General features: G+C 35.9%; 1 protein-coding gene across 3 annotated transcripts in view; it reads left to right on the forward strand.

The window, feature by feature from the left end:
- Positions 1–11435, forward strand: part of LOC145676502 (mitochondrial amidoxime reducing component 2-like) — a 143217-nt gene extending 131782 nt beyond the window's left edge. For all 3 annotated transcript variants that reach the window (XM_081747316.1, XM_081747315.1, XM_081747317.1), the window contains 4 exons: positions 1547–1721; positions 5016–5218; positions 8615–8689; positions 11150–11435. In XM_081747316.1, the coding sequence (XP_081603442.1) occupies positions 1547–1721; positions 5016–5218; positions 8615–8689; positions 11150–11279 (583 nt within the window). In that variant the 3' untranslated portion in view covers positions 11280–11435. The remainder of the gene's footprint in view (positions 1–1546; positions 1722–5015; positions 5219–8614; positions 8690–11149) is intronic.
- Positions 11436–11739: the final 304 nt, after the last annotated feature.

Consider the following 11739-nt stretch of genomic DNA (forward strand, 5'->3'; position numbering starts at 1 on the left):
GGAGTTGAAAAGTGGCGAGGACAGGTTGAACTTAGGTTTTTTTTTTTTTTTTTTTTCATAAAGACAATATTGGATGCGTATTTAAATAGTTACACACATATACGGATCCTATAATACTGTAAAAAGTCGAAACTGTTTCAACAAACAACCACTGTGTTCTTCATCATTGTGATTTGAAAACAAAAACTAAACTGTTTAGTTCTTCCTTTCTTCTTTTACAGTTACAATGACGAAGGCGACAGTAATTCATTGAAGCAGTCTCGCAGTTTACGGTATTATGAAATGCTTAAAAGTAGGTTTTTCATTATTCAGTTGCTGCGGTTTATTGTAAATGGAACTACGGAAATGCAAATAACAATATTAAAATTGGAATTAATGATTGTTTAATTCTGTTTAAGCTTTATAGCAGTAGTTCTCAAAGTGGGGTCCGTGGAGCCCTGGGTGTCCTCGACACCTAAAAATCAAAATGTGTTGTAATAAAATGGAACTCACAGCTGTTATGCAAGAAATATTGTTTTCAGTTACTAAAAACAAAAGCAATTAGAAATTATACCTACGTTTGTAAATTTAAATGTTTTCGTACTTTACTAAATTTCTGCCCTGTGAGTATGAAGAGTTGTCTAAAAAGGCATTGCAACATTTGATGCCTTTCCCTACCACTTACTTATGTGAGCAGACCTTTTCTGCTCTTTGCAGTATTAAAACCTTAAAGCGAAATCGTCTTAATATGAAATCGGAATGTGGAATTGATGGTGACAAAACTTACTCCGGATTTCATTGCAATTATGGATAAACACAAAAGAATTTTATTCCTCGCGTTAGTGATCCCACATTTGAGAACATTGTTTATTAAGTGAATTTCCTTTTCTTCTTTTTTTAATGATTTTCATTCTTGAAAGTTACTGTATTTTCAATTGAAATTTCGTTCACTAGGAAACAATAATTTATCTTTAAAACAAAATTACTTAGTGCGTTATTTTGCTTGATCTTTTTCTTATCAGTGGTAATTCTAATTAGTATATTTTTTTAATACCACGTGAAATTTCTGATAGCATTGCAAGGCGGTCCGCATATCACTTCCGAATGAAAAGGGGGTCCGCGTTATCGGAAAGCTTGAGAAGCACTGCTTTATAGTATTGTTAAATGAAGCTGTTGATAAAGTACTGGGGACTAGATGAAAGTTTCTACTTTATTAATTTTCTGCCTTTAGAACTATGTGGTTATAACTTTTACAGAAGGTACATGATTTTCAAGATATAAAGCAATGCACAATCATAATGAGAGGATTACATTTTGATTGTGAATGAAATTTATCTCAACACAATAACTTCTGTTTTTAATTTAACACATATTCTATGTTTTATTTCCTTTGTATGCAAGTTCGAACTATATTATCTTCTCACCAGATCTTTGCATTGAATTATCTTAGATAAAAGTACAAAACTTAAAAACCACAATATGTTTTACTTCATATTTGAGTGAGAGAGCATTTGTTTATTTACGTACACTATATAACCAAAATGGAAACTTGTTTTTTTCCTTTAAGGGTATTTGGAGAAGCCGTAGAGGCAGTTGATTGCGGTGATGCAGCTGCGACGTGGTTTTCTAGATACATTCTCCGTGAAAATAGTGGAGTGCGATTGGGTCACTATGTACGAGACTATTCTCAAAGAGGAGTAGAAAAACTCAGAATTGCATATCCTGTCACTAAACATGACATGGTAAATACCATTTTTAAACCTAATCTTTGAAAACCTTTAGTACCATTATTCTGAAAAAAAAAAAAAAAACATTCTATTATTTAACCTTTTTTTTATTTTTATTTTATTTTATTTTATTTTATTTATTTATTTATTTATTTATTTTTTTTGGAAGTGAATAAATATTTCTTCTTGTGATGGTACGGATGGAGGTTCATTTCAGACAACTATTTATTTATGCTCATTTATTACATTCTAAATACCTATTTTGTACATCAGGTCTGTATAGATAGTAGGTACGTGAGTTAATTTGTAAGCGCATTTATCATTTCTGTTGTAAAATAATCTCTGGCTGCGGCCAGACACTTTCACATCGCTTAGCTAACTATTGGATTCCATCATGAAAAAAGTCTGGAGTCTGCAATTCGAGATCCTTAACCTCACGTTACACCGCCCACTCACTAGGAAAGATATTTAAAAAGAAAGAAGTGATCGAAGTACCGGAAGAGGTGGCTAAACCATAGTTTGCCGCTTTTATCCAGTGTAAAGAAAGTAGGATTGAAGCCCATTTTATGCAGTGTATACGTGAGCCTCAAGGAAGGGGAAGGGGGCTATAGTCTCTATCATTAATATTGTATCATTTTTTTATATAGTGTAACACTTAATTCCGTTAGTGAGAATGAAGGAGGATATCTACCCCGAAGTCTTGAGTTTCAGAACTTATCACAGCCGTTTAATAATGTTGATGTATGATGAGAGAGGGGTTCTACTTCATCTCGATGTTTATAAAACCACCTTTAACAGCTCTAGCAATGTGAATTGGAGCATTGTTATCTTGGATTATTGCACCAATGACCAGAAATTTATGGGCGTGGAATGCATGTGCTCACCAGAAATGTCGACATAGTTATTGACAGTAATGTATCCTGTGAACGTAAGAACAGGACCCATATAATACCAGGAAATTAAGGCTCACAGCATCACAGATCCGCCGCCATGTTTCACGGTGGGGAAGAGACAGTTTGAAGCATAAATTTCTTTGGACGTCCGCCATTCATAATAATCACAGTTAGGTCAAAGGTAAGACTGGTCTAATGAGACTGTGTCAGGGGGGCGGTGGCTTAGTGATAGAGCGCTTACCTCTGGTGCTTGGGGTCCCAGGTTCAATCTCCGGCCAAGTCAATTTGTGGTGGACAGCGTCGTGTCCGTGGATTTTCTCGAGACACTCCCGTTTCCTCCCACCTTATCATTCTACAACTTCTGTCATAATTCACTTGCCAAGTGAACTTTGTGGTGGACAAACCGTGTGCGTGGGTTTTCTCGGGGTTCTACCGTTTCCTCCCACTTTCTTCATTCCACCATTTTCATTCATTTCTCATAATCACCGTCTCCTTTAGCCTAACCGGCATAACCGTGGGACGTAAAACTCAAAAATTTCATTTCATAATTCACTTGCCTTAATCATGGCTTCCCTTAGCCTAAAAACCATTATTGTGGAACGTTAAACTGAAACTTTTTTTTTTTTTTTTTTTCAATTGGGCCATATTATGTGCTTCCAGTCTTCGACTGTTCACTTTGCATATGCGCAGCATAATTTTCTTCTCACTAATGTGTTATTAGCGGTAATAACAGTTCGGATATTGCAACCTGACCGCGGATGTTTAGATGATGTAATTCACTTCGAACCGTAGTTGTATCAATATACCATTTTAGGTAGTAACCGAGTTCCATAATTATTTTTGCCGCATTCGCTGAAATCCTTGTTAACAGTCTTCTTCGATGCTTGGCGAGCTCTGTCACTGAGCCTTCCCTTCGTCTCTATTATTCTTTGCCAATGTTGTTTTACATGAGTTTTGTTAGCTGTTATCAGCTTAGACACTTCTTCTATCGACAACCGTAACAAACTGGACACTTTATATATACTTCCGCCAACTAGTGTACACTTATAATTTGGCTTTTTTGAAGTTCAGAGCTGTTTCCAATTTTGCATTACCACTGTCTGCCAATAAATTTTACACCCGCATCCATTCTACGCCTCCTAACGTATCACACCTTACATATTCCAAACGACAGGTGCTTCTATGATTTTGATAGCCATCTCGATATCCAGGCCACAACCAGGACTATAACATATTACCATCTATCATTCGATAAATACCTCTTATATTGTCATTTACAGTGCACTATGCACTCTGAAGGATTTGCGGTGCACTATGCCTTCTCTAACATTTTTAGTGACAATAAATACGCGACTTAGGTTTAATTTTCTGCTTCAAATCATGGCTAAAAATCCTTTGCACTCTTGTTTTAAATCTTCTCGTATGGAGGCATACAATAAGCCATCTCCAGAGCTCCCAGCTTTACCACAGCAAACATTCCCTCACTTTGCCGTGGCTATTCGGGAAACGTGCTCACCATCGTTCCTGAACAGCTCCTACTTCAAGAGTTTCTCGTGAGCATTCGAAGATAGTTCCTCAACCGTATTAGCAGTTCTAATGTGTTTTCTCGTCCCACCTTAAAATAGTTTACTAGAGAAGCCCTAACCTCTTGAACTTGGCTTCTTCATAGACCGAATTCCTTCGCTGAAGAAATGTCAGAAACCGAGATGTGAAATCTATTCAATATTCGAGATTAGTTTGACATCCAACTTAGTATCTTCTTCTTGTGTACCGATTTTGGGCCAGATTCATGAACGTTCGTAAATGCATTTTTCCTGGGAGTAGTTGCCAGAAGTTATCTCATGAAATCAGGTAAGTTAAAGAAATAAAAGTTGAAACACGAATCCAGTCTTGTTTTTTAGCTATTTTCATTGCCTTTGTCACTGACAATGTTTTGGATCTACATTCTGAAATTGAATTTCCAGATCTATGCAGAGCTGTTCTGAAACATTTCTGCCAAGGTCAGTTAGAGAATCAGTTGCTTCTACAGTATTAGTTCAGTAGTTGAGCGTTGACCTTTGTAGCGCTTTTCTTAAACACAGTATAGTTTTAGGAAAGAGATGATCCATCAACTCTACATTCTTGATTTACTGTAAACTTCGGAGTCTCGAAAGTAAAGAAGCCGGCGAAAGGTATAGAAACGATGCTTTCTACTCTGATTAACATTTCTGTGTTCACGTGATGGTCAGGTATTGTGATTAAACTGAACTGGAAACCTGATCACGTAAGATTCTTACCTCCTAATCCATTGCACATAACTCTAATTTATTATTTCAAATGTTTCATTTTTTCTTATAATGTTTTTGTGATAAATGTGAATATTTAAGTGTAACTTTGTTTATGAACTTGTAAATTTCAATGTATTTTTATTTCACAGGGTGCATATTCTGATTTTACTAGTTATAATATGATTAACCAGTCTTCTGTGGATGATTTGAATACACGTTTGGAGAAAAAAATCACCCCAACCAATTTTAGACCTAATTTTGTCGTCGAAGGTGCACAACCTTATGAAGAGGATGAATGGACATGGGTGAAAATTGGAGGTGTAATATTTAAAAACGTAAAACCTTGTACGAGGTACGACATTTTTTTTTTTTTTTTTTAAGTTATGAAAGAATACTTCTTTTTTATTTCATTCTTGAAGGAATGCAAAAGTAAAAGATACATTTCACAAATACTCTCAGTTGTCATATGTATCACACGATGAATTCAGAATGTTTGCTTTGGCCCATCCTGTATATCTATACGAGGATGACAAAACTTGATATATACAATCATGTTCAAAATGATTGTCGCATATCTATAACTGTCTTCTTGCAAGAATATAATTTGATAAAGATTCTGCAGGGTACTTTTAATACTGATATGTGTATAATCGGGAAATGTATATTTGTGGTAAACATTCGTAGGAAAGAATTATAAATATGAAAATTAGAATGAGTAAAATAAAATGTTGCTAAATGGACAAGAAAGTTTTATTGTTCTTATTTACTGCTCTTTTGACATGAAATTTGCCTCATACATGTCTTTGCCGATTATACACATACTAACATTATAAGAAATACCGGGCGAATTCGTTATCAAGTTATATTCCTACAACAACGTATTTATAGACATGAGTGTACATTGGTGGAAACGAAATATATATATACTTGGAGAACCTGAAAGATGTACATAAACTCCGGAGGTGATTCGTGACATCAAAAGAAGACAAAAAGTCCTCTTGCATTTTGTCGAATTCCGCGTCGTGTAAGAGTGACAGGGGTGCGAATTAAGAATCAGCAGTCTAATCCTGACAATTGGGACGGAACAGAAAGCTATACACAAACTGCAAGAAGTGATTCGTGACATCAAAACTAGTTAAATGTGGCTATGAACATCAGCAAAATAGTACATTAGACAATTGCGCAGACAGAGATAGTTTGTGCACATCTTTCTGTTCCGTTCCAATTGTCAGGATTCAATTGTTGATTCTAATTTGGCACCCCTGTCACTTGTACACGACGCGGAATTCGAGAACATGCAAGAGGATATTTTGTCTTGTTTTCATGTCACGAATCACCTTCCGGAGTTTGTACATGCTAAGTGGCACTTTTAAATTAAGCCATTATCAACTTTTTCCTGGCATATGGATCTTAGTGTGACTTGAGTACCAAACCGAAAAGCATAAAATGACCTAAAAGTGATATAGCGTGCTTTGCCATCCTCGTATTGATTTGATTCAGAAGGTTGAAATGTACTTGCCTGTACAAGTGTACATATGTTTTGCCATCTTTGTATAGATATATAATGTGGTGAACCGAAGAAATATTTTGATTGTGTGTAAGATACATAACTACAAACGAAAGACATTCCGAGATTCAGTACGCTTTTGTTTTTCTAAGATTATATATTTATATGTGAAAAATACGGTATTTACACGAATATAAGCCCGTATAACATAGGCCGCACCTAAACTTTAGACAAGAGATTATAGAAACAAGTAAATCTCGAATATAGGTCGCAGTACTAAATTTACGAAAAAGTTCAATTAGACAGTACTTTGAGATGCATCTCTCTCCTTCCCTTCTTTAACTCCCGCATAACTAAGGGTGATTCATGAAGATGAGTTTTGTGATATGACTCTGAGCAGCATTTTGGATCGTCTAGCGAGGGTGAAGAATCAGACGCGGGTGATGCCGAGATGGTAGGAAGTGATTGTGCTTGATTCGGGTAGGTGCAGACAAGCTGATACAGTGTTTCGAAACAAAGTTTCTTTTCTTTTTTCAAGAACAGTTATTATATATAAATATTCCGAATATATTATATATACTGTAACTACATATAAATATTCCGTATATATTATATATACTCATAACAAAAATATGTATTCCTGTTAATAAAAGTATTAAGTATACACGTGTTTTTTGTGCCAGTGTAAGGTGCTACCTATACCCAATGAATGTACTTGTCATTTTGAATTTGACGATTTATGATCAGAGAGAAATTTTCGATTATAGATCACACCATGACTTTTCAAGCCAAAATTTAAGAAAAAAATGCTGACTATATTCGCGCAAATATGGTAATCCTACAAGTGTCCTCCTGAACACTCACGTTGTCTGGCGTTTTTCGCTGTGTTTTCTATGACTTCTAAGAACACTTCTGGTATTCACTTGTAAATTTTATGTCAAATAGTGTATTTAATTTGATGCAGCTTTCTGGCTTGTTAATTTAGATTTAACGGGGATAAAAAGGGTAGAAAGGTTCACAACTATCATGACCAAACGAAGGCTACATTATGTCAGGTGCTATGGAAGCAGTCACCGTAGCAATGCCATACTTTCTCGACATGTATGCAATATGACACCATCTTACTGAAACTGTGAGTGTGTAGGGCAGCTAGGATACTAAGAAGATGTAAATCATTGTTCTACCTCATTGTCTGTTGATAGTAACAGTGCTTTCGTTTTGGTCTTTAAAAACTAGAGAATATACACACTTTTGGATGTAACCTCACCGTACCTTAACTTTGGGCGCGTGAAGAGGCCGTTTTTTAAGGTGTTGAGGTTTCTGAGTACACACAACTTGTTTATTGTTTCCCTGTCCTTTTAGCTTAATGGGCATAACCGTGGGAGGTTAATTTTAAAAAAATCATTTCAATTTAATTTTGTGTGTTGTTTGTTTAGTATTTGTTTTGTTTATTGAAGTACCGGTAAAAGCGAACTTAAGTTCCTGAGAAAGCTTTGATTTGCGACAGTAAGGTTTACGTTCAAACACTGAAGTGATTCATTACTTCGTGTAACGAGTTCGTTATACTTCCAGCTCAAGTGAAACGTTATTTCTTGAAATATTTCATTCATTCATTTATTTACTTTGGGTTCAAACCCTGCTCCCGCCAAGTGAACTTTGTGGTGGACAAACACCGTGTGCGTGGGTTTTCTCGGGGTTCTCCCGTTTCCTCCCACTTTCTTCATTCCACCATTTCATTCATCTCTCATCATCACCGCCTCCTTTAGCCTAACCGGCATAACCGTGGGACGTAAAACTCAAAAATTTCATTTCATTTTTTCATTTATTTACTTTGAGATTTACATCTCACAGACCTACCTTTTATGGTGAAGAAGACAAGAAAAGAATGATGAAAGAACAATATTGCTTATTATCAATTTGTAACAATTCACTAATTATATGACGGTAATGAATGATCATACTGCAAGATTGCTGACTTTAATTATCTGAGCAGGGATTCATGATCATAAGATACACATTTCACGATCGCCAGTCTTAGCTACTCGATCTTGCTAAGTGGATATAATATCAAATAGTTAATGAAAGATTACTATTGAACGTGTTTTGATGACCATCTGTATATACACATTGGTGAAATGTCCAAAAGAAAAATTTAATAATCACACTCCTTTAGAAGATGTTGCATATGATATTAATTCTCAAATTGATGAAGTAAATAGTAATATTTATTTTATTCTGCAGATGCGTATTAACAACTATAGATCCTGATAAAGGAAGTAAAGATCCAAACAAGGAACCTTTAGAAACTCTGAAAACGTAAGTAATATATTTTCTGATAAATGTATTAAACTAGGTATTTTATGTAAGGAACTAATTTTCTTTTTCTCATTCATTATTAAGAGTTAGAAAGCAACGGATAGAAAATTAAACCAGAGATGGAGAAAATTAGAATTTCCCTTTCTCAAATGTTAAAAGACATGAGACCATTACGTTGCGAAACCAGTAATGTCACTGGTGTCGGTAAGTTTGACAGTATTTTGACCACCACGAGTTGCATTACAGATTAGCCTGCACAGTTCGTACAATGTATAAACACGGCTGCAATTTCTAATGGGACGTCGAATAACATTAAACTTCCGGTCGCATGGAAGATATGAATGACCTCTGAGTGGGAAATGATGCACGATCTTCTGAAACCGTCCAGTGTCCGTTAATGCTAGTAGAACGCGACACAATGTGTGTTTTTATTTTGTCCAAAACAATTGTCCGAGAAAAGATGCAATTCTTTTACAATAAGAGGCACATAGTCGGCAATATAATCTAATAGGAAAGACGCCATGGCATTTGGTTCTTCCCCTGCGTGTCCTTCATGATACAGGTAAAACTGAGAATGTCCTATTTTCATGTTATACACACAAAACGTATTTACTGTCAGCTGCCGCAAAGACAACGTTGCAGATTCTTTTAGTGCTGTGTAGAACTTGTTCGCTCGTCTTTTGTGTACCATTAATTCGGCAGCAGTAACTCTTTTTGTATTGTCATTTAACAGTACACTCTTCCTTTCGTTCATGTGTTCTTCACAGAAACCACACGTGTCTACCTGTGGCCTCCCAAAACGAAACGCAAAGTTTTCCTAAAAATATTTCTAGTAGAATCTGTATTTTATTCTGAATGTAGGATACTTTTCTTTAAACAGTTTGTATATTTTTTTGAATTAACAGGTTTTCATTGAGGTATTTGATATCTGAATAGTGTCCACATTTAGTTGGAAAAGAATCTATGTGTTCATGTACTGTCTGTATATCTTTAGCCTTAATCACATTTCCACTTTTGCTCTATCCGCGCATATCATGAGGTATTTTGCCGTCTAAGAGTCACATCCGTAAACGCCTTATTTTTTTCTCTGACACATCATAAAGTCTGTAAAACGCCTCACGACAAACTTGTATTTTCTTACTTTCCAGTAGTACGTGGTACTTAAACGACTTTTCACGTAACGAAACACTTTTGCGTGGACGATGTTTCTTCACATTTTCAACATGAATCATTCTGTGCAAATGTATATCTTCTTCATCTTCACTTTGCATTTTGTATAGTACTTCAAACACTGCAAGTTTCTCGTCATCGTTGAATAGTTCACAACATTTTCTTGGGCACTTTCAAGGCGACCGCACTCTTTTCGCAGGGGTTGTAACGCCCCTATAGTTCACATATTCGTGTCCACGGGCCCTTGCACTTCTAATCACATTTCTGGTATATGTTTCATCATTTCGCACGCCTTTCCGACGTTTTTTCGGACTGTCAACACCCTTGTCAATAACACTAATATCGTCCTGCAAATCTGTCATACGCGTAACCAAACCTGACACAACAATTTCTACTCCTCTACACTAGCATATGACCTCTACAGACCACTGCTACAGACGAACTATTACTTACGGAAATCGCTCATCACTTGTTTCCAGTTTGCCAAGTTAATTTTTCACAGGTTTTTATCTCTTTCTCTGTACAAAGGAGCCAGTGCCCGTCGCTACAGAGTAGCCAAGTTTGTTGCAGAAAGGGCCCCGAGTCAGTGACTTAGGTACCTTTCTGCACTAAAGAATAATTTTCACTGTGCATTTTCTTGGCTACAGGCTGGTGCGACTGACGTCCTTTCTGCACTAAATGATGTGTCTGTAATTGGGGAAGTCAAAAATGCAACTAACTCCGATACCTCAAAAAAGCGACTTAGGTCCCTTTCTGCAATAAGCCGTTCATATATTGTATATATATATAATGTAAAACACATAGACAAAATTACGTACTGCTGAACTAATAAGTACATTTCACCAGATACCATGCTGGTTACTAGATCACGCTAAGATGGCGGGACACATCGTTTGCATGGACTATTTACTGCATGTATAGAGTTTTGCTTGTATAGCATTGTGCTAAGAAATCTTTAGATAGCTATCTCACCTATCGATAGGTGAGAAAATATAAAGATAATAGGAAAGGGCCCTAAATAAATAGGATGTATCAATCCAGGGAGTTCAGTTTTGACACTGGATAGGATTCAGAGGTGGTCTTTTGTTTCGTCCGTGATGAATCCCAATATTCTTAATTCGTAACAGTTAGGCAGTTAAATAGTAACATACGGTCTCTTCAGAATAAAAAATTATATGCTTTAGTCTTCTTATCTTTATTAGAATGGAATATTGTATAGTCAAATTAAATATTTTTGTTTCATAAGAGCCTTACGCATTTGAAAGTTGTAACTGTTGTTTCTTGTTGCAGGTATCGGCAATTGACTGATCCACAAAAGCGTAAAGTTGACGGCAGCTCGCCAGTCATGGGTATTCATCTTGGAGTGTACAAGCGAGGGATTATCAAGTTGGGCGATCCCGTCTTCGTTAGTGAACCGTAAAGCATGTGCAAAGACACTTTGTGGTCTTGAAATGTGGAAAGCATTATTAAGAAATATTGGCACTTAGTATATTAACTTTCCAAAATAAAGGGTAGCCACATAAATATATTTCGAGCAATATCTTAATGTTTATCTTAAGTTTAGGAAATTAAAAGGAAGGAGGGAGGGGAGTAACCATCTCATGGACATATATGAAAAGTAATTTGCTGAAACCTTTAATATTAATTGGAGTACATCAATGAGCCCCATTCTAGCTATATGATTGGCATACTTACGTTTGGCACTGGGGAACTTGGTTTGATTATCGTTGTTCGGATCTCACGAAAGCTGTAGGTCCACAAATGGTTAAAATGTTCATTTTATGTGCTATTATTTATGTATAAGTAAATAATGTATATATCTTTCGTATGTTTTTTATTTAAATTCTTATAATTTCGGTGTCCCCATTATACGTAGCATC

The sequence above is a fragment of the Thermobia domestica genome, unplaced genomic scaffold (genome assembly GCF_964235325.1).
Source record: "Thermobia domestica unplaced genomic scaffold, izTheDome1.hap1.1 HAP1_SCAFFOLD_175, whole genome shotgun sequence".
Classification (NCBI taxonomy): domain Eukaryota; kingdom Metazoa; phylum Arthropoda; class Insecta; order Zygentoma; family Lepismatidae; genus Thermobia; species Thermobia domestica.